A 24,430-nucleotide genomic window follows, 5' to 3' on the forward strand; every position below is an offset into this window, starting at 1 on the left:
TTTCTTGCCTTATAAATGGGGTTGGGACCATCAGTTGTGTTGTGCAGAAGTCTGGTGGATACACAGGTGATAGTCCTACTGAATAGACTGTTAGAATTTGTGAACGGATGGACTCTACATACCTGGTTCCCACCGTGAAGCATGGAGGAGGAGGTGTAATGGTGTGGGGGTGCTTTGCTGGTGACACTGTTGGGGATTTATTCAAAATTGAAGGCATACTGAACCAGCATGGCTACCACAGCATCTTGCAGCGGCATGCTATTCCATCCGGTTTGCGTTTAGTTGGACCATCATTTATTTTTCAACAGGACAATGACCCCAAACACACCTCCAGGCTGTGTAAGGGCTATTTGACCAAGAAGGAGAGTGATGGGGTGCTACGCCAGATGACCTGGCCTCCACAGACACCAGACCTGAACCCAATCGAGATTGTTTGGGGTGAGCTGAACCGCAGAGTGAAGAAAGGGCCAACAAGTGCTAAGCATCTCTGGGAACTCCTTCAAGATTGTTGGAAGACCATTTGTGGTGACTACCTCTTGGAGCTCATCAAAAGAATGGCAAGAGTGTGCAAAGCAGTGATCAAACTTTTTTTGTTATCATTCATATTCTCTGAAACAAGGCCAAGAAAGGAAAAATTCTGCCGGCGTATATAAACTTTTGTGCACCACTGTATGCACGCATACATCTATTATAGATTATTAATGGGAGTGTCCAATTTTGATAAGGTGGTTCCTTAAAGTATGTAAGTTAAAGAAATTAACAAACTCATCAGGTACTCACCCTCCCTGGGTGAAACGTCAGTATCTCGCCTCTGCTTTTTTCCCGGTGTTGTCACTGCTCTATTCAGTCAGTCACTGAGTTCAGCGGTTCGTTCACTGAGCTCAGCCTTGCAAAACGTCATCCTCTACATGAGCACTGAGCTCAGCTTTGCGAGCCATCATCCTCTACATGAGCACTGAGCTCAGTGAGTGGCTAAAGTGGTGATGGGCGCTGTTGACGTGACGGCATTGATTAGTCACAACATCAGGCCCACAGTAGCGTCAGGGACCCATGGAGGGTGAGTACCCAATGAGTTTGTCTTATGTACTGTACACACTTTAAAGACCATTTTACTGAAAGTGCACATCCCCTCCCCCTTTTAAAGTTGAGCAAAAATATTTGTGCTGCCCTGATCCAGCATCTAGTCTGGTCCTCCGTGCCAGCCGGACAAGCACAGTATTCTCTTCTGTGGTCAGTATTCTCGGCCCGGCACTGCTTACTAGATCTTGACGTGGCACAACACATGTCATGGCGTCACATGGGTCTAATATTCATAAGAATTGTTCAGAGTGCCGGGCTGAGGATTCTGGCCACAGATGTGGAGGCTGCTAAGGAAAACCAGACAGGACGCTGGACAAGGGCAGCACCAAACTTTTTACTCAACTCTGATTAAAATACAGTACAGACCAAAAGTTTGGACACACCTTCTCATTTAAAGATTTTTCTTTATTTTCATGACTTTGAAAATTGTACATTCACACTGAAGGCATCAAAACTATGAATTAACACATGTGGAATTATATACTTAACAAAAAAGTGTGAAACAACTGAAAATATGTCTTATATTCTAGGTTCTTCAAAGTAGCCACCTTTTGCTTTGATGACTGCTTTGCACACTCTTGGCATTCTCTTGATGAGCTTCAAGAGGTAGTCACTGGAAATGGTCTTCCAACAATCTTGAAGGAGTTCTCAGAGATGCTTAGCACTTGTTGGCCCTTTTGCCTTCACTCTGCGGTCCAGCTCACCTCAAACCATCTCGATTGGGTTCAGGTCTGGTGACTGTGGAGGCCAGGTCATATGGTGTAGCACCCCATCACTCTCTTTCTTGGTCAAATAGCCCTTACACAGCCTGGAGGTGTGTTTGGGGTCATTGTCCTGTTGAAAAATAAATGATGGTCCAAGTAAACGCAAACCGGATGGAATAGCATGCCGCTGCAAGATGCTCTGGTAGCCATGCTGGTTCAGTATGCCTTCAATTTTGAATAAATCCCCAACAGTGTCACCAGCAAAGCACCCCCACACCATCACACCTCCTCCTCCATGCTTCACGGTGGGAACCAGGCATGTAGAGTCCATCTGTTCACCTTTTCTGCGTCACACAAATGCATGGTGGTTGGAACCAAAGACCTCAAATTTGGACTCATCAGACCAAAGCACAGATTTCCACTGGTCTAATGTCCATTCCTTGTGTTCTTTAGCCCAAACAAGTCTCTTCTGCTTGTTGCCTGTCCATAGCTGTGGTTTCCTAGCAGCTATTTTACCATGAAGGCCTGCTGCACAAAATCTCCTCTTAACAGTTGTTGTAGAGATGTGTCTGCTGCTAGAACTCTGTGTGGCATTGACCTGGTCTCTAATCTGAGCTGCTGTTAACCTGCGATTTCTGAGGCTGGTGACTTGGATAAACTTATCCTCAGAAGCAGAGGTGACTCTTGGTCTTCCTTTCCTGGGGCGGTCCTCATGTGAGACAGTTTCTTTGTAGCACTTGATGGTTTTTGCAACTGCACTTGGGGACACTTTAAAAGTTTTCCCAATTTTTCGGACTGACTGACCTTCATTTCTTAAAGTAATGATGGCCACTCGTTTTTCTTTACTTAGCTGATTTTTTCTTGCCATAATACAAATTCTAACAGTCTATTCAGTAGGACTATCAGCTGTGTATCCACCAGACTTCTGCACAACACAACTGATGGTCCCAACCCCATTTATAAGGCAAGGAATCCCACTTATTAAACCTGACAGGCCACATCTGTGAAGTGAAAACCGTTTCCGGTGACTACCTCTTGAAGCTCATCAAGAGAATGCCAAGAGTGTGAAAAGCAGTCATCAAAGCAAGAGGTGGCTTCTTTGAAGAACCTAGAATATAAGACATATTTTCAGTTGTTTCACACTTTTTTGTTAAGTATATAATTCCACATGTGTTAATTCATAGTTTTGATGCCTTCAGTGTGAATGTACAATTTTCATAGTCATGAAAATACAGAAAAATCTTTAAATGAGAAGGTGTGTCCAAAGTTTTGGTCTGTACTGTATATGTTCTTCTACAGTAGAATATATAACAATCTAGTATATTACGGGATTACATACATTGATTACAAGTGTCAAGTCTTTTTTCATTTTTATGGATTGCTTATTATTCCACATGCTGTATTGAGGCATATAAATGTTTCATCCATTGAATGTGCTTGCTGCCTCGATGTGTAGCCTTATTGTGCTGCCCACCTGTGTTGTGTTGTAGCAGCTGGCATGGGATTTCTTGTCCTAGATTAGCAGTGTTAATAATGAGAAATATACCCTAGATGGTGTGTAATCTTGAAGATTACTACAAACCCACGTAAAGGCTATCGAAGACAAGTTCTTCTGGTGCGAAACCTCAACCAATGTGTCTCCATTACTTATAAGAGTCATGTAGCATCTTACACATACTGTAGTGGAACTTTGTTTTTGGAAAGTTTGGGTCATTGTATTCTCTAAAGGAGTTCTTGTAAATTGTAAAATTTGATTTATAAGAGTGTTGCAATTTCTCTAATCCAAGAGATGGGAATAACCCTTTAATGAAGGAAGGAGCGATAATAACTGAAGATGCTCATGTCTGCGGATGGATACAGGAGAAGCCAGAAAAGGACTAGTGCTCCTCTGTGTGACGTGGTGAATAAGGAAACAGTAAAGTCATAATGAAATATACATAATAATCCGTGTGTTTTTAGTGCTGCAGTACAAAGAATATTTTTCTTTACGAGGCGAGAGACACACAGTCAAGGCCCACCGTCTGTTTCCTTTAATGGTTACTGCCACATTGTAAAACAAAGAAGCTTTTTTTTTAATTAAAGTAATCCTAATAGCCGTGGTTATAGACATTTTCATGGATATCTGAAGCTGCTATGATAATCTGTAAGATTAGTAAGCGTTTGTTAAAGACTCTTTGATAGAATTTGTTGTAGTCACACTCCAGAGTCTCATCATTACCCACTGATGTAATGTGACCTAGTTTTGTGTAAATGTATTTGACTTACAGATTACAATATTATTAATATCTTAAAGGGGCCCTCTGGTTTTATCGCAAAATGGCTTCAACTGTTTGAAAATGGCAAGATTAGCATTAGTTACCTATTGCCACTCCAGTGATGCCCCTCCGCTCCTTTCCGGCAGTTTTTGTTGACTTGTAGCTTTTTTTTTTTGTGTACAGCATATGACCACTGCAGCCAAACACTGTGCTCAATGGTCTTGTCAATCCACATCAACACAACCCCTGAGCCTTGTGAATGGCTGGAGCAGTGACATGCTGGAGACGTGACATTACAGTTGTAGACGTCCACAGAGATCATTAGTGATCAGTTGAGAGGCAGATAGGTGACATCATGTGTGCATCACGCTGTAAAATCGAAGCCAATGTAGATAGGTGATGTCATGTGTGCATCACTCTGTAAAATCGAAGCCAATGTAGATAGGTGACATCATGTGTTCATCACGCTGTAAAATCAAAGCTGGTGCAGATAGGTGACATCATGTGTGCATCACGCTGTAAAATCGAAGCCAATGTAGATAGGTGACATCATGTGTTCATCACTCTGTAAAATCAAAGCTGGTGCGGATAGTTGACATCATGTGTGCATCACACTGTAAAATGGAAGCCGGTGTAGATAGGTGACATCATGTGTGCATCACTCTGTAAAATCAAAGCTGGTGCAGATAGGAGACATCATGTGTGCATCACTCTGTAAAATCAAAGCTGGTGCAGATAGGTGACATCATGTGTGCATTACGCTGTAAAATCGAAGCCCGTGTAGATAGGTGACATCATGTGTGCATTACGCTGTAAAATCGAAGCCGGTGTAGATAGGTGACATCATGTGTGCATCACGCTGTAAAATCAAAGCCGGTGTAGATAGGTGACATCATGTGTGCATCACGCTGTAAAATCAAAGCCCGTGTAGATAGGTGACATCATGTTCGCATCACACTGTAAAATCGAAGCCCGTGTAGATAGGAGACATCATGTGTGCATCACTCTGTAAAATCAAAGCCGGTGTAGATAGGTGACATCATGTGTGCATCACGCTGTAAAATCAAAGCCGGTGTAGATAGGTGACATCATGTGTGCATCACGCTGTAAAATCGAAGCCGGTGTAGATAGGTGACATCATGTGTGCATCACGCTGTAAAATCAAAGCCGGTGTAGATAGGTGACATCATGTGTGCATCACGCTGTAAAATCGAAGCCCGTGTAGATAGGAGACATCATGTGTGCATCACTCTGTAAAATCGAAGCCGGTGTAGATAGGTGACATCATTTGTGCATCACGCTGTAAAATCAAAGCCGGTGTAGATAGGTGACATCATGTGTGCATCACGCTGTAAAATCGAAGGCGGTGTAGATAGGTGACATCATGTGTGCATCACTCTGTAAAATCAAAGCCGGTTTAGATAGGTGACATCATGTGTGCATCACACTGTAAAATCGAAGCTGGTGCAGGTAGGTGACATCATGTGTGCATCACGCTGTAAAATCGAAGCCCGTGTAGATAGGTGACATCATGTGTGCATCACTCTGTAAAATCAAAGCCGGTGCAGATAGGTGACATCATGTGTGCATCACGCTGTAAAATCGAAGCCGGTGTAGATAGGTGACATCATGTGTGCATCACGCTGTAAAATCAAAGCCGGTGTAGATAGGTGACATCATGTGTGCATCACGCTGTAAAATCAAAGCCGGTGTAGATAGGTGACATCATGTGTGCATCACGCTGTAAAATCAAAGCCGTTGTAGATAGGTGACATCATGTGTGCATCACGCTGTAAAATCGAAGCTGGTGCAGGTAGGTGACATCATGTGTGCATCACGCTGTAAAATCGAAGCCGGTGTAGATAGGTGACATCATGTGTGCATCACGCTGTAAAATCGAAGCCGGTGTAGATAGGTGACATCATGTGTGCATCACGCTGTAAAATCGAAGCCCGTGTAGATAGGTGACATCATGTGTGCATCACGCTGTAAAATCAAAGCCGGTGTAGATAGGTGACATCATGTTCGCATCACTCTGTAAAATCGAAGCCGGTGTAGATAGGTGACATCATGTGTGCATCACGCTGTAAAATCGAAGCCGGTGTAGATAGGTGACATCATGTTCGCATTACACTGTAAAATCAAAGCCGGTGTAGATAGGTGACATCATGTGTGCATCACTCTGTAAAATCAAAGCCGGTGCAGGTAGGTGACATCATGTGTGCATCACGCTGTAAAATCAAAGCCGGTGTAGATAGGTGACATCATGTGTGCATCACGCTGTAAAATCAAAGCCCGTGTAGATAGGTGACATCATGTGTGCATCACTCTGTAAAATCAAAGCCGGTGCAGGTAGGTGACATCATGTGTGCATCACGCTGTAAAATCAAAGCCGGTGTAGATAGGTGACATCATGTGTGCATCACGCTGTAAAATCGAAGGCGGTGCAGATAGGTGACATCATGTGTGCATCACGCTGTAAAATCAAAGCCGGTGCAGATAGGTGACATCATTTGTGCATCACGCTGTAAAATTGAAGCCGGTTTAGATAGGTGACATCATGTGTGCATCACGCTGTAAAATCAAAGCCTGTGTAGATAGGTGACATCATGTGTGCATCACGCTGTAAAATTGAAGCCGGTGTAGATAGGTGACATCATGTGTGCATCACTCTGTAAAATCAAAGCCGGTTTAGATAGGTGACATCATGTGTGCATCACACTGTAAAATCGAAGCTGGTGCAGGTAGGTGACATCATGTGTGCATCACGCTGTAAAATCGAAGCCCGTGTAGATAGGTGACATCATGTGTGCATCACGCTGTAAAATTGAAGCCCGTGTAGATAGGTGACATCATGTGTGCATCACGCTGTAAAATTGAAGCCGGTGTAGATAGGTGACATCATGTGTGCATCACTCTGTAAAATCAAAGCCGGTTTAGATAGGTGACATCATGTGTGCATCACACTGTAAAATCGAAGCTGGTGCAGGTAGGTGACATCATGTGTGCATCACGCTGTAAAATCGAAGCCCGTGTAGATAGGTGACATCATGTGTGCATCACGCTGTAAAATCTAAGCCGGTGTAGATAGGTGACATCATGTGTGCATCACTCTGTAAAATCAAAGCCGGTGTAGATAGGTGACATCATGTGTGCATCACGCTGTAAAATCAAAGCCGGTGTAGATAGGTGACATCATTTGTGCATCACGCTGTAAAATTGAAGCCGGTTTAGATAGGTGACATCATGTGTGCATCACGCTGTAAAATCAAAGCCTGTGTAGATAGGTGACATCATGTGTGCATCACGCTGTAAAATTGAAGCCGGTGTAGATAGGTGACATCATGTGTGCATCACTCTGTAAAATCAAAGCCGGTTTAGATAGGTGACATCATGTGTGCATCACGCTGTAAAATCGAAGCTGGTGCAGGTAGGTGACATCATGTGTGCATCACGCTGTAAAATCGAAGCCCGTGTAGATAGGTGACATCATGTGTGCATCACGCTGTAAAATTGAAGCCCGTGTAGATAGGTGACATCATGTGTGCATCACGCTGTAAAATTGAAGCCCGTGTAGATAGGTGACATCATGTGTGCATCACTCTGTAAAATCAAAGCCGGTTTAGATAGGTGACATCATGTGTGCATCACACTGTAAAATCGAAGCTGGTGCAGGTAGGTGACATCATGTGTGCATCACGCTGTAAAATCGAAGCCCGTGTAGATAGGTGACATCATGTGTGCATCACGCTGTAAAATATAAGCCGGTGTAGATAGGTGACATCATGTGTGCATCACTCTGTAAAATCAAAGCCGGTGTAGATAGGTGACATCATGTGTGCATCACTCTGTAAAATCAAAGCCGGTGTAGATAGGTGACATCATGTTCGCATCACTCTGTAAAATCGAAGCCGGTGTAGATAGGTGACCTCATGTTCGCATCACTCTGTAAAATCGAAGCCGGTGTAGATAGGTGACATCATGTTCGCATTACTCTGTAAAATCTAAGCCGGTGTAGATAGGTGACATCATGTGTGCATCACTCTGTAAAATCAAAGCCGGTGTAGATAGGAGACATCATGTGTGCATCACTCTGTAAAATCAAAGCTGGTGCAGGTAGGTGACATCATGTGTGCATCACTCTGTAAAATCGAAGCCGGTGTAGATAGGTGACATCATGTTCGCATCACTCTGTAAAATCAAAGCCGGTGTAGATAGGTGACATCATGTTCGCATCACGCTGTAAAATCAAAGCCGGTGTAGATAGGTGACATCATGTTCGCATCACTCTGTAAAATCGAAGCCGGTGTAGATAGGTGACATCATGTTCGCATCACGCTGTAAAATCGAAGCCGGTGTAGATAGGTGACATCATGTTCGCATCACTCTGTAAAATCAAAGCTGGTGCAGGTAGGAGACATCATGTGTGCATCACGCTGTAAAATCGAAGCCGGTGCAGGTAGGAGACCTTCGCAGGCCTCCCGGTATATTGGTTTAGCCGCTGTACCAGGATCCTGCAGATCGATTTACTCATTTCTGGTTGGTAATGATCTGTAATATAACAACTCACTTGTTGATTCCAGTGATCATTTTATTAAGATCAGTTTTGGTAGAAATTTGTAGCTAAAAGGAAAGATGCCTTTTAACTTCTGTGTGCCTCACTGCCTTAACATTACCACAAGATTTTTGTTTCTTTTCTACTAATTAGTTTCTTTTCTAACACGTATAACGGCATTATCATTCTTCTGAGCATCATCCACATTAATTCTTGTCTTGTGGTTCGTTTAGAAATGTTTCAGCTTTGGCTCTTGGTTACAACTTCTGAGCTTATGTTTTGCTCTATAAAATGCCAAATTCTCCTTGTATTTTCATTATCTTCTACTTTGATTTTTTTCCCAGCGAGTACTATGTAAAAGGTCTCCGTTTACTTTAAGTTCAGTGTCCTAAAATTATTGCATCATGAAAAATAATAATGACTATTGCCTACATTTAAATTGATGAGAAGCAGTGCCTTGTTTATATGTGTGGTCAAAGTATGTGTGACCGGCAGCCAGACCTGCTCCCCTATATTTCCTGTGATGCCCATCATCCTGCTTGCACAGGTTCCTGCTTGCCAATCAGTAGTCAAAGAGATAAGAGAGCTCGTGTGATTGTCATTGATTTATACATAGGAGATGAAACACTAAATTAGTAGTTTTGCTTAGTCAAACATGCAGTGACATACAGTTAGGTCCATATATATTTGGACAGAGACAACATTTTTCTCATTTTGGTTCTAGACATTACCACAATGATTTTTAAACAAAACAATTCAGATGCAGTTGAAGTTCAGACTTTCAGCTTTCATTTGAGGGTATCCACATTAAAATTGGATGAATGGTTTAGGAGTTTCAGCTCCTTAACATGTGCCACCCTGTTTTTAAAGGGACTAAAAGAAATTGGACAGATTAAATAATTGTAAATAAAATGTTCATTTCTAGTACTTGGTTGAAAACCCTTTGTTGGCAATGATTGCCTGAAGTCTTGAACTCATGGACATCACCATACGCTGTGTTTCCTCCTTTTTGATGCTCTGCCAGGCCTTCACTGCGGTGGTTTTCAGTTGCTGTTTGTTTGTGGGCCTTTCTGTCTGAAGTTTAGTCTTTAACAAGTGAAATGCATGCTCAATTGGGTTGAGATCAGGTGACTGACTTGGCCATTCAAGAATATTCCACTTCTTTGCTTTAATAAACTCCTCGGTTGCTTTGGCTTTATGTTTTGGGTCATTGCCCATCTGTAGTATGAAACAACGACCAATCAGTTAACAACAGCCAACCAAGTGAACAACACTCTCCAGGAGGTAGGCGTATCAATATCCAAATCTACCATAAAGAGAAGACTGCATGAAAGTAAATACAGAGGGTTCACTGCACGGTGCAAGCCACTCATAAGCATCAAGAATAAAAAGGCTAGACTGGACTTTGCTAAAAAACATCTAAAAAAGCCAGCACAGTTCTGGAAGAACATTCTTTGGACAGATGAAACCAAGATCAACCTCTACCAGAATGATGGAAAGAAAAAAGTATGGCGAAGGCGTGGTACGGCTCATGATCCAAAGCATACCACATCATCTGTAAAACACGGAGGAGGCAGTGTGATGGCTTGGGCATGCATGGCTGCCAGTGGCACTGGGTCACTAGTGTATTCGGCTGCTTCTGTCCTGTGTCACATCATCAATAAACACTAGTGACCCAGTGCCACTGGCAGCCATGCATGCCCAAGCCATCACACTGCCTCCTCCGTGTTTTACAGATGATGTGGTATGCTTTGGATCATGAGCCGTACCACGCCTTCGCCATACTTTTTTCTTTCCATCATTCTGGTAGAGGTTGATCTTGGTTTCATCTGTCCAAAGAATGTTCTTCCAGAACTGTGCTGGCTTTTTTTAGATGTTTTTTAGCAAAGTCCAGTCTAGCCTTTTTATTCTTGATGCTTATGAGTGGCTTGCACCGTGCAGTGAACCCTCTGTATTTACTTTCATGCAGTCTTCTCTTTATGGTAGATTTGGATATTGATACGCCTACCTCCTGGAGAGTGTTGTTCACTTGGTTGGCTGTTGTTAAGGGGTTTCTCTTCACCATGGAGATTATTCTGCGATCATCCACCACTGTTGTCTTCCGTGGGTGCCCAGGTCTTTTTGCATTGATGAGTTCACCAGTGCTTTCTTTCTTTCTCAGGATATACCAAACTGTAGATTTTGACACTCCTAATATTGTAGCATTTTCTCGGATGGGTTTTTTCTGTTTTTGAAGCTTAAGAGTGGCTTGTTTCACCTGCATGGAGAAATCCTTTGACGGCATGTTTACTTCACAGCAAAACCTTCCAAATGCAAGCACCACACCTCAAATCAACTCCAGGACTTTTATCTGCTTAATTCAGAATGACGTAACAAAGGGATTGCCCACAACTGTCCATGAAATAGCCTTGGAGTCAATTGTCCAATTACTTTTGGTCCCTTTAAAAACAGGGTGGCACATGTTAAGGAGCTGAAACTCCTAAACCCTTCATCCAATTTTAATGTGGATACCCTCAAATGAAAGCTGAAAGTCTGAACTTCAACTGCATCTGAATTGTTTTGTTTAAAATTCATTGTGGCAATGTCTAGAACCAAAATTAGGAAAATGTTGTCTCTGTCCAAATATATATGGACCTAACTGTATATATATACAAGTATCACGATCCGAGTAGAGACTGTACCGCAGGGACTGGCCGCGGGTCTTTTGACCCAAGCTCAGAAGCCTTTTCTTGGTATACATGGAATGAGTCTGGAGACCTGCAACCAGTCCAGATATCACTGTCCATACTCCCACTAAGATATACAGAGGTGTGAAACTGAGCTAAGTAGATATTTTATTATTATTATTATTATTATTATTATTATTTTAGCAAGTAGTAGCAATTTTAAGAACCCTAAAACCCACTGAAAGGGAACCGGTCCACTGATTCCTGTTGCCCAATCCATGGGAAGCATAAACATCAGAGCTGGGTTGTTCGATTGCAACCAAGTATATTTTTTTCTGAAACTCTCTTGTGTTTCCGAGAAAGTATAGTTAGAATCTCTTGCTATGGGAGAGATCTGTCAATAACCTCTAGCAGCACTGAGAAAATCTTCTAATCAAATTTTCTATGAAATGCCAGGCTTTGATTCATGAATGCAATGGTTTGGGCCGCAGAAATCTGCTGACAGGTTCCCTTTCAATGTATAGTGTAAGAATCTAAGAAAAATATTGGCCATCCCTTATAGAGGCAGTATATTGGTTATCACTTCGCTTTACCTAGACTGCTAAAACTAAGAATGATATGAATGACTTATGGAAGAAGAGGACTAGTGACCAAAACATTTCTTTTGTCATGTTCTTCTTTTGCCACAAGAGCTGATTTTGTATGGGTAGCAGAAGTGTTCTGGATGTATCACAGGGAGTTGATGCTGCGATGTACTTAGAGCAGGGGTGGGCAGTTAAAGAAGTTGTCCACTACTATTTAAAATTTCCAGAATGTATTGCACCTGTATGGAGAAGATTTTTTCTAAATACCTTGCGTTGTGTATCTTGCCTGTGAGCGGCGCTATCGCTGACTGCAGCCGGGGGTCACGTAATGCCTGTGAGCTGTCAGCGATAGCGCCACTCACAGGAAAGAAACACAACGCAGAAGCACAACGCAAGGTATTTAGAAAAAGTCTTCTCTCCACAGGTGCAATACATTCTGGAAATTTTAAATAGTAGTGGACAGCTTCTTTAATTTTCTCAAGAGGCCATGAGAGATCGTGACTGTTGTTGAGGGCTGAACCAATAGGCTGAAATTAATTCTGCTCAATATTAATATTAACATATTAATTATAATAATTTATATTAATTGTATCACTTAATATTGAGCAGAATTAAGTATGCTGACATCCCACCTATACACCGTATGAGCCAGCATACAGCCCCCTATACACAGTATGAGCAGTGTGAGCCCACACACAAACCCCTATATACCATTTCCGCCCACACACAGCCCCCTTTAAACAATATAAGCCCCAACATATCCCCCTATACAGTATGAGTCCCCACATAGCCTCTCTATATACAATGAGCCCCCATATAGCCTCCTATATACAGTATGAGCTCCCACATAGCCTCCTACATACAGTATGAGCCACCCACATAGCCTCCTACATACAGTATGACCCCTTCAATAGTCTCCAATATACAGTATGAGCCCTACACAGTGTGAGTTCCTCATAGCCTCCATATATACAGTGTGAACCCCATATAGTCTCAATATATACAGTGTGAGCCCCACATAGCCTCCATAAATACTCTGTGAGCCCCACATAGCCTCCTATATACCTACAAATATCCCATACACATGAAAAAAACATCAACATACTTACCTCGCTCCCGTTCCCCCAGCGCTCTGCTCCTGTGTCCTGTGCACTGAGTCTCCTCCACCAATGTATTCACCTCTGCCTGCAGATAGCAGTGATAACGGGAAGTGGGTGAGAGAGGGCACGATGCGGCCCATGGGCCACTGCCTCAGTCCGCAAACCGGTGTGGAACGGCCAGAGGGACGAATGTGGCCCGCGGGACGCAGTTTGTCTGGGTCTAACTTGGTCGGTTTGACTTGAGCATACAATTTGAAAGCTATTGTCAGGCCGGATGGCAGCACTAATTTCCCATGGAAATCGTAAATCTGCAAAACATGAAAATTATCTGATAAAGGAGGTTGATATTTTTGATATAGACAGGGGAAGAAGCTTGTTCTTGTCCATAAAGTCATGTGATGAGACGTCTAGATTGTTTCCATCATTGCAGTGTGTTGTGTTGTAGTCTTTAAGAGTTAGGTTTTAGGGATTTATTTTGTTTTAGGATGAGGCTCCAGTTGTCTTCTTTCAAATGTATATAGTCCTGTATCCATGAGCTAATTTAACCTGCCTTTTATATAATTATTCCATAAGACACCACAAGGTTTAGAAGCAGATTTCACCAATGAATTACATGTTAATTGAAATTCTAAGGGGATTTTCATCTCTTTTTACTAATATAACTTTTGTAGCTGATATTTGACTGGCATATCTTCTTATGCTAAATGTACACGTACTGGCTCAACAAAGCAATGCTAAAAATGATCCAATATCTGTACTTCTCCATCTCTAAACTGGAGTTTACATGTTGATGTATAAGAAGGCAGCTTTTACTTTTTCTTAAGCAGTTCAGAGTTATGCAGTCTCCTTACTTTCTGGTTTCTGGTAGGGCTGGATCTCTTCCTGAAGTTACTGCTCTGGGGAATAGTAATACTGTGGTATTAGTAGAACTATTAAGAAGTGCAAGATCTGCCATAACACATTCAGCAATAAATGGTTTGTTTTGAGCCTACACGGTTATCGCTATATTTACATACAGAGATATCAGGGCCTTTGAACAAGCACACAGCTGTGGACAGTGAGAGCCATAATTAGAAGATCTACTGTATGAGAAGTCGATTCTGTGGGCTGGTGATTTTACACAATTTATAACCGTACCTTGACAGGAGCTGAGAGGGAGGTAAGCTGTTAACTGCCTCATAGAAAGCAATATGCTGGAGAGAGGTGGCTGGGATACTAAGCATTAACCCCTATGCTGGATTATAGCTACTGTGCACTCTCGGCCAGGTTCTGGGCTGGCACTGGTGGCCAAGCTCTACGGAAACCAACTGTATAATATGAAAGATAAAAGCTGTCATTGCAAGAGAATGAGAGCAAATAGAAAAAGCCAAATGCTAAATTTGCTTATGGTCATGCTATCTAATTAACTAGAGCATTTTAATAACTTGAGAACACTGCTTTTACTACATTACTAAACACATGTAGTTTTAAATATATTTATGAAGAAATGCTCTATAACTCATTTAAGTTCTTGATATCTTCTGTCAGATTGTTAGACCAACTTTTTCTTCTTAAGCCTTACCACACAGATCAAGATAACTGAGACTTGCCATACAAGAAAACACATTACAACTTTTCAACCAAAATAGCATTTTTTCAAGCAAAAAAAAAAGACGTTTTGGCCAAAGACAAAAGCCAATGTGGCTGAGATGTTGCAATGTATTTTTTTATGGATGGATTAAATAAAATCTGTGTTTTTATCAAATCTTCTGCCATTTTGGACTTCTCAAGAATACATGTTACAGCTTGGAAAAGCTGACCCAAACAGGAATTTACTGGTGGTGCATGGGCTCTTCCATGCATTTAGCCCAAAACTCAACAGACCAAGTTGATGTCTGGGCCTCACTATCTGTAGTGGAACAATATACTAAAGTTAAAGGAAATCTGTCACCGCTTTGGAGTTTTCAGACCTCTACTGGGCATATGAGAGGGGGAAATATGGTAAACGTGGACATAGGCGGAGAATTGGTAGAATAATAAGCAGATGGGCAGGGATAGCTTGGCGTCCGGGGGAAAACTACATTTCTCTGCATTCAGACCTCTACTATGGGCCATACAGGTGTGCATAGATTTACTTTTCTATACCCTGTATGTCCATAGTAGGGGTCTGATAACTCCAAAGTGGTGACAGATTCCCTTTAAAGATATTTCTCAACTTCTATGCCTCCCCAGCAATGCCTGACTAACATCTAGCTAGAGTGTCACTGGTGAGGCTAGTCTCCCAGTTTGAGAAGCACTGGTTTAGACTACTACTTTTTGTATAGTGGGCTCCCCAGACTAAAGCCATTCATGAGTGGTCTACATGTTTGGGAATCTCCTGAGAAACATCTATAGTCCTCCAGGAAAGAAGTTTGATACATTATCTCCTAATAAATGCTTGTAATAGAAACCATATGTGTTGTCGCTTGGTTTTCGCAAAAACAGAAGAAATAGACAGTTATTTTTTAATTAATTCTAGGGGTTTGCATGTAAAATGCTCTTACAAGGTGGTAGGTAGAAATGGAACCTAGAAGGCCGGGGTGAGCAGAGCTTTTATTATTCCTGTCATTACTTTTATAGCTGAATACTTTATGCTGCTTCTATGTTGCCTTTTAAACTTGACATTTGTTTTGCATAATAATTCTCGCCTTGAATTCATCTGCCTATATTGTTAAATTTCTATAGTAACAGTAAGTGTTATGTTCTGGATAAAACATTGCTCTATGAAGTGAATTATAAGCCGGTACTCTGTATTTTGGCGTTCGTGACACTTTTTCCTCCCCCTTTCCTACTTTTATTATCCAATTTCCCCTCTTTTTTTTCTGCACAGAGTGGGTATTCTGCTCCCTCCTTCTCTCCCTGGCAGGGCCCATACCAGGGAAGTCCTCGGACTGGTCCACCGCACCGCAGACAGAGTGAGTCTGTGCTCCCCTCACTCATCCCTCCTGACCCTAAATATCTGCCTGTTAAATGCTGTGCATGCACCTGTCCTCACTAGCATCCCTGCCCAAATGGAAAAAGATGCACACCAGTTGGTTCTAACAAAAATGCTTTGTTGACTCAAGCTAAAACAATGCGCATACCTTTACAGAGCAGTATATCACTCATCACTTGCCCAGACCATCTGAGCCATTTCCTAATATCGCTCTTCCTTTTCTGTGGCCTGGAATATGACAATGTGACAGTACATACTTGCAGCAATATTAGCTTAAAGTTTCAGATCAGTTAAAATAATGCTTAATTATTGTGCACGAACATGTCTGTTCACTGGTAGCAAGTACAGATCTTAGAATGGTGAGGAGGCCAACACAAAAATGTATATTACAAAGTTGCATAGTATTTATGCAACAAGATTGAGCTTTATTTGCTTACCCAATGCCGCTTACAGGTTTACAATAGACCTCAGAGCGTTTTAAAGAAGCACTCCCTTCAAAGTTTTTATCATCTTAATATATTTCAGTCATCATATTATATAGCACTGTGTACTTACAATTGCTCATTTTGCCTTTCTACCAAGTTATTTTTTTTATTTTCTCTGCTGTATGTAGAAACAGTAAGTCTCTCCTCCCTACATTTATCATCCCCCTCTTCAGCTTCTGACCCAGCTGCTCTGATCCTCCCTCTGCCATAAGTTTTTGCAGTGACTCATGATTCATGCAGGGAAAATTGACCTCCTGTTTCTACATCGAGCTTAGAAGGATTCAGCTAATCAATTTTTAATCGTGTGATGTCATAGTCCTAATGGAAAAGAGAACAATTTACTGCGTAGAATGAGCAATTGTAAGTACACAGTGCTATATAATAAGGTGATTGCAATATATTAAGAGGATAAAAACTTTGATAGGAGTGCTTCTGTAAATTGTTTGTGCCACTAGAAATTATCTACTTCAAACATATGCTATTAAGTTATGGCTTAATTCATTCGTTCCTTATGTGCCACTGTGAAAAGAGAATTTTGGAAAAATGTATTTAAATCTACGTGTATGCCATATACCAATTACCTTGCTGAAGTCAAGAGGTGGAGCCTTGGGGAGTCAAGTTGGCAATGCCCAAAAACAACCCAATCTGTGTATAAAGACAGAATAATAAGTCACATGCTAATCCAAATTTGCACACGTTCACGGTAGTCATCTAGTTGTGTTCCTCTTCTGATGGATTGGTGGCTTCTGTGCTTGTGTTGTACACAAATGTGACCAAGGCGGCTACACCCAACTACACTGCACGGGAGCCATAAGCCAAGAGGACAGCAATAAAACTAGAAAATGTCAGTCAAGCTGCATTGGGTGCGTTTAGGGCTTGGCCAGTCCATCATCTCCACCACTGTGACCCCAACAAGCTAAGGAGTATAAGGTGCGTACATTGCTGACAAATCCTCTTTTCACTCCGGAAAGTAAGGACACCTTTAGATAGAATACAAGCTAATTCAGCAGCTGGTGAAGGTTGTTTGGACCTTATAAACCTTCTTATAGGTTCCCTTTAACGTGTCTGCAAACAATACTTGTATAATTTTCACATTCTGATGATAGAACATTGCCATTATACAGGTATCATGAGAGGTCCCATATGGACACTGCTCATAGTTTGCTTCTGAAGTAGTCGGTGTCGGTCTCCTATTACTTTTGCAGGAAGTTCCTTCTTTATCAACCACTGAGTAACTACAATGAGTTACTCCATCACTTATTAAAAAAGTATCCCTAAGGTTCATTTTTACTGCACATTTATCGGGAACAAGAGGATCCTAGGAACGACTGTTTCCTGATAATCATGCGCTGTAAACAGGCTGCCGATCACACGACAAATAAGCACAAAGCTTATTCATCAGGTAAAATTATCTTTTTTGCTTTGCCCAAAATCTAATCGTTCTCAGCAGCACATTGTCATATATAAACAGGATCTGTGCCGCTGAGAACCGTGCAGCCTATGTGTGCAGAACCATCTATTACTGATTGTTCTGTGCTCATCTGATTTTCGATCTCTGTCTGCTTAAACGGACTATTAAATGTTTATTGACCGGCAATCGGCGGTCTTTTAACACCGCGCTTCGGCAAGTGTAAATGCTGAACTAGAAGCTCCCCCTAATTCTTCATAAAAGAGGTTATAATAAGAATTGCAAAAAATAGACCCCCTAATATAAATTATTAAGAATATTAGACATGGCCTCAGAATTCCATGACTATAAATCCACTTGGTTGGTACTAAAGTACCGCTGCTTTAATCTGTCCCATTATTCGTGTATTTTAACTTGTTCACGTCGGGATGTAGGTAACGTAAGAAAGCCGCCGGGTCTGGATAGATTCCGAAAAGCTTCAATAGTGCTAATCTGCTCTACACACAGAAAAGTTATGGAGCGGTAATAATAATAAAAATCATTTTTTATTTCTATAGCGCCAACATTTTCCGCAGCACTTTACATTTTAGTATGGTACATGTAGTTGTGAAATGCTGAGAAAGTATATATGATCACTTGCCTGAGATAGTCACAATGGTGCTGTTGGAGGGACTTATGACCAGACCCATCTCTCAGCGCACGTGTTGTTTCCTATGCTGTGCGCGGTGTTCGACAACATCGGGGCTGAACTGCTGATAATAGTAGGTTAGTTAGGTGCCCTTAATGCTATTCTACAGCACATTTGTAAAAATAACAAGAAGTTGTCCCACCCCTCTAAGAAGATGAATAGTTGCTGTGATATTTCCATTCTGCTGCGTTTTGATGTCTTCTTCAGGCCTTTGTTGTAATCTGCCCATGGCCCCTTAAAAGGAAGAGCTTTAATGAAAACTTGATGAATGGAATGTCTTATTCTCCCTTTACTGATTCCATATTATTTTACCGTAACATCTGGAGCATGTGTCACCTCTGGCTTTTGCTAACAGCCCTTTCACATATTAATGGCATGCCTGAATTTTGTGCTCTGCATTTTTCTTTATTTTGTCCTCCAAGCAGTGTGAGTTTTCATGTCGGAATGGTAAGTAGATATGTAACTATACAAATCGGTTGTGAAAGACAAACAGATTGTAGTCCTAGAATTGATTTACCCACCTCCAGGTCTGTGACGAGGATTTCAGGTTTATTAGCTGTTGCTTACAGAGTCCCCTGAGGACACTTATATACCAAACACAAATTGAGATAAACATATATTATACAGCGAGATCATTAAAAGTCCCAGTCCAGGTTGAAATGTTGAAAAACAAATTAGCAATTCACCGCTGGGAAATTTAAAAAGAATTGCCACTTAGATGAAACGTGCATTCATAAGAAGGCCAGCAATAAGGCAATAAACTCCGCACATTAGCATGATATTGAAGCCTTAAATAATAATTTGATTCCTAGAACACATTTTCTCAGTGTTTTGAAGTGTTCTAATGAACTTTCTAGTTTACGAAGTATGAATTCTAAGAAACTGGAATCTTTTATTTGTAAAGCTCTCACATTACTAATGTTTTGTAGGATCCTGGTTTCCAGCAGACATGAGGTCATTTTATGCAATGTTTTTAGTTAGTATTTTAAATCCTAAACCTGTCTGGAGGCAGGATTAACTAGGCTAGCACCTTACAATTTTATATCTTCCACCTATAAGAAGATGGCAGTTAGCAAAGGGTCTCCTTAGGTTATGATTCTATCATGTATAAAAAAAACAAAAAACAATGTATAGTAATCATGGCTCATCTTAAGTTAAAAGAATAACAAATACATAGAATAAAAAGCCATTGGATCAAAATGACGTTTCTTAAAGGGAACAGCAGATACATTCTGTCTGATCTACTGGTTTCGTGATTTCAGCAATGTATGTGACACGCTGCGGTATTTCAGAGAAAACATACTCGTACTTTAAAAGCTGCCGAGGTCAGAGACTAAAGTTAGTTGGACAGGCGGGTCCCCGGTGGCCTCTCCCCGCCCATTGCGAATGACAGACTGGTCTCTCCATAGACACATGCTCAGCAGGTGGGGAGAAGCTGCCGGAGACCGGCCTTTTCTAATAATCACCTGTGCGACTCAGTCGCCAGCCGCCTTTTAAAAGGCTCAAACTCCTGGGCCATCTACATGGTCATGCAGGTCACAGGAAGCTGGGTAAAGTGAAGTCTGCCTTCTGATGTCTTATTCCAGAGAAATCCATGTTTTTCTTAACTTGTAAATGAATTGTTAAGATCTCTGGGCCGGACACTGTTCTCCCTCCAGAGCTCATTTTAAGTGAAAGGAGGCATTACCATTGTGAGACATGTAATGACTGACAGTCTGCTCTCCTGATCTGACCCTTTCATTTATTATAGGCGCTGGAGGCAGATTCTCGGGGAGATTTATGTCCGGCCCATAGATCTTAATAGTTCATTTACAATACTAGAATCTAAAGGGGTTATACATTCACTCTTTACATACAGCCAGAGTTGACAACAGCTGATTGGTGGAGGTGCTGAGTTTTTGACCACCATCAACATTATATTAATGACCTAAGGATAAGTCATCAATACCTTTAGCCTAGACAACGTCTTTCAATTAAAAGCTATGTACACTACTACAGCCATTTTTTATTGCTCCAAGGTATAAAGTACTAAAATGAAGCAACTTTTCAACTAGTCTTTATTAGAAACACCCTACTGCAAAACAATATTTCAGATTAAAATCTATGCAGATCTCTCTCTCATGATCAAAGACAACAAATAAACCCTGAGTAGTCTTGTCCTACAGTCATTCCCTTCCAACTGTACCCTAAATATACTACATTTATTAGTATTGTTGCTTCAAAGTGCCCATTGAGAAATACTTATGAATTACACAAGTCTACAAAAAATTTTTTTTTCAGGTGCCAAGGTTATTTGAATGGATTTAGGGTATTTTGAGGGTGCTGAATTAAAAAATCCCATTACTTTTGCTGAATTGGTTCCAGTTTTTGAGATAATTAATCCGTGAAAATAATGCATTCCCCCAATGCGACTTGTATGTGATAACAAATGCAATAGCTTTTGGTCTTTTGACTCTTTAGCAATGTCTTAGGTAATGACATATCCCATATAATTATTTTGTATTTCAATTTGTAGGCTTACAATGCTATAAAAGTGACTTTTTGAAGGCAGAATTCTACAGTAATTAATCTATTAAATATTTAATATCTCAGAAACTAGAGCCAATCTGGTAAAAGCGAAGTCATATTCTTATTCAGCGCCATAAACTTAATATAAAACCGTTCAAACATCGTTGGCACCAAAATCACTTTATGCCAGTGTTATCAATGTGGTAGAAAGCCTACTCTTAACTCCCATATATTTTGATTAAAGGGGCTGTCTGGTCCAAATCGATAAGTCTGCAGTCCCTCCTGTGTGACTGCAGACTTATGAATCTGGGGGAAAGTGAGGCTATGCTCACTGGCTGGGAGTACATATAACGCATACATAGCCTCCAGTCCTGGGTCATAACCGGTGAATCCCCAGAGCGCACAGTGGCTGTGATGGGGGGATTCATAAGTCTGCAGTCACTCAGAGTGACTGCAGACTTATCGATTTTGACCGGACAACCCCTTTAACTGTTAAATTAATTGTACAGAATATAAAAAAAAAATCTTGATGGGTATATTTTAAAGGGTTATTCCTAAATTGTAAACTGATGGCATATCACTAGGATATGCTATCACTATATGATTGATGAAAATCCAACATCTAGGACAAATTAATGGGATTGCGCAGAAGTGAAGGGATGTAGTACGTAAAGGCGTTATCCAGGACTATTTTTTTTTTTTTTTACTAACAGGCAGGTTGTTGTTCCTGGTGCTGATCTTTGCTAACACAGAACAGTCACGGACTGCTCTTGCCGGCGATTCAGTGGCTTCCTCTGATATCACGTCAGTAGGGAAGCTGTTTCTCTTCCATTCTGCTCCGTTGACAGAATGTGACTGCCAGCGTCATGCTGATTGACAGCTAGCTCCCTGCTGCCTAACTCCAGGGAGCCAGCTGTCAACAAGCATGACATCATCAGTCACTGTCGACAGAGCAGCCTAGAAGAGGAAGAGCTGCTCTGTTGATGTGGCGCAGCTGAATAGCCAGCAGGAGCTGTCAATGACCACTCTGTGCCGGTGCAGGGTAGAACAGGCCGGTAGTTAGCAACTGCCTGTTAGTTTTTAGGCACATAGTAAAAGAAAAAAATAGCCCTGGATAAACCCTTTAATTAGTCCTTGGTGCCTAGAATTTGGAAAGGTCCCCAACATCTGACCCCCAAAGAGCATAAAGAAATAGCATATCCTAGCCATTTCCATCACATAAAAGAAGGGGACCTGAGCTAATGTATAACATCCATAATAATAGAATGGAGGATCATGAACTTATTGATAAATGGAGCTTTCTTTATATACAATTATCCTATAACATTCTAGATTTTAAAAGTAAAACCTATTTTCTTTTATTGCTCAGTTAAGAAATAATAATTCTCTTCTGTTTAGAAGGCATGAGCTTGAGTATGGTCCTTTTATGTGTGCCTGCCCTTCCTACAAACATTAGGAGGAGATGAATCCTTCTAGCTGAGATTGATAATATAAGCCCCTGCCTAGATGGTATTTTGCCGTTGATCTGTCATCACACTCTTATTGGCCACAAAAATAAATATCTTCCATTTTCCCATATCCTGAGAAAGATAAACAATCTGTGACAATACCTTCCTGACCGCATGCAGCAATAAACTCTTATACGGCAATCCAGATAATATCACTCTTATCGGCAGTCTGCTGTCAAATATTTCTGTGCAGTATAACATGTATAAAAATGCTTTCATTAAACTAACACTTCTAATACCGTCCATACCAAGGATGTAAAGGAATCCTTTATATTCCACATATAATAGGCAGGTAGATGAACCCTTCAAATTTCACAAAGAAAAAGCAATTAGGGGGACCCTCTCTATTCCACGTGTAATAAGCACATAGAACAAACCTTTCTATACCACATATAAAGGAATTCTTTCAAAAGTACAGAGCTATATTCTTATTATGTCCCAAATAGCTAATAATGCCAGTTGCGATTCGTTTTTTTTTCGTTTTCAATTAGAATTCCTCTATAAAGTTACACATTAAAAGGCGAAAAAAGTTTTCAAACTTCAAACAGGTTTCCAGTAGTTTTGAAAATGTGACCAAGATCAGGGAAAGGGTTAATCAATAATAAATAATAATAAAAAAAAAAACAGTAACGCACCACTTAAAGGGAATCTGTCAGCAAGCTTTTGCTATGTAATCCGAGGCTAGTAAGAGATAGGGGCTGAGACACCTATTTCAGGGATGTGTCACTTATTAGGCTGTGTGCTGTTGTTTCCATACACTAAAGGTTTTTATCACCAGGAGGTTATCACTTCCTGGACTGGTGCTCATGTAAGCCCTGATCTGACCACGCCCCCCTCCTCTAATAAGCAGCTCACTGTCTATAGACAATGTACACAGAAAGCTGTGGTGTGGGCGGTGTTAGCTTTCTGAGCTCTGCTACATCTAAAACCTCTGATGCACCCAGTAAACTAAGTGATACATTTCTGAAATCAGGTTCTCTTTCCCTACATTATGCTGCTCTCAGATTCCTTTAAATCCCTTGCCGCTGTAGACACTGAAGAGGTGAGTTGCTGTTTTTTCTAACACATTTCTTACTGTTCCTATGTATTCATAAATACAGGCAACACAAATGTAAACCAAAGGGGCTGTCCAGGGTGAAATGAAAAGTCTGCACTCTATGTGGCTGCAGACTGCCAAGTCGTGACAGTGTGCACTTCGCATACAGTCATGATTCCCCTGTATTGCTCATGCAGGTGTGCAGGGAATACAGGAGAATAACTGTCACGATTCAGCAGATTGCAATCACACAGAGGGACTACAGATTTTTTTTGTTTTAGCATGGACTGTCCCTTTAATTACATTTGGGATTCTTTTTAACTATATATTAAATCCTAGCCTTATAGAGGAACTAGCTATTGAACCCGTTCTACGCCCTGGTGGCGAGCATTTTTATTTGTATATGGTTTCCCATGCTGGTATGTGCTGCCCCCCTCCTTGTATTTGTGCTGCCCCCATCCTGTCCCCACCATCCAATCCTGGTATGCGTGGTACCCCTCACCCCCAATCCTGGTATGCGTGGCACCCCACACCCCCAATCCTGGTATGTGTGGCACCCCTCACCCCCAATCCTGGTATGCGTGGCACCCCTCACCCCCAATCCTGGTATGCGTGGCACCCCTCACCCCTAATCCTGGTATACGTGGCACCCCTCATCCCTATCCTGGTGTGTATGGTACCCCTCATCCTGGTATGCATGGCACCCTATCCCTCACTTCCAATCCCAGTGTATGCGTGGCACCCCTCACCCCCAAACCCGGTATGCGTAGCACCCCTCATCCCGGTATGCGTGACACCCCTCACCCCCAATCCCGGTATGCGTGGCACCCCTCACCCCCATTCCCGGTATGCGTGACACCCCTCATCCTTATCCTGGTGTGTATGGTATCCCTCATCCTG

General features: G+C 41.5%; 1 protein-coding gene across 3 annotated transcripts in view; it reads left to right on the top strand.

Annotated features, from left to right (window-relative positions):
• The window catches only part of CCSER2 (coiled-coil serine rich protein 2), a 198,143-nt gene that overhangs the window by 156,269 nt on the left and 17,444 nt on the right, over nt 1-24,430 (top strand). For 2 of the 3 annotated variants that reach the window (XM_073685860.1, XM_073685861.1), the window contains exon 10: nt 15,793-15,877. The exons of the other annotated variant lie outside the window; for it this stretch is intronic. In XM_073685860.1, coding sequence (XP_073541961.1) covers nt 15,793-15,877 — 85 coding nt within the window. The remainder of the gene's footprint in view (nt 1-15,792; nt 15,878-24,430) is intronic. 3 annotated transcript variants of the gene reach the window in all.

This window comes from Phyllobates terribilis, unplaced genomic scaffold (assembly GCF_046119375.1).
Source record: "Phyllobates terribilis strain yellow unplaced genomic scaffold, ASM4611937v1 Scaffold_5__5_contigs__length_657084704, whole genome shotgun sequence".
Lineage (NCBI taxonomy): Eukaryota > Metazoa > Chordata > Amphibia > Anura > Dendrobatidae > Phyllobates > Phyllobates terribilis.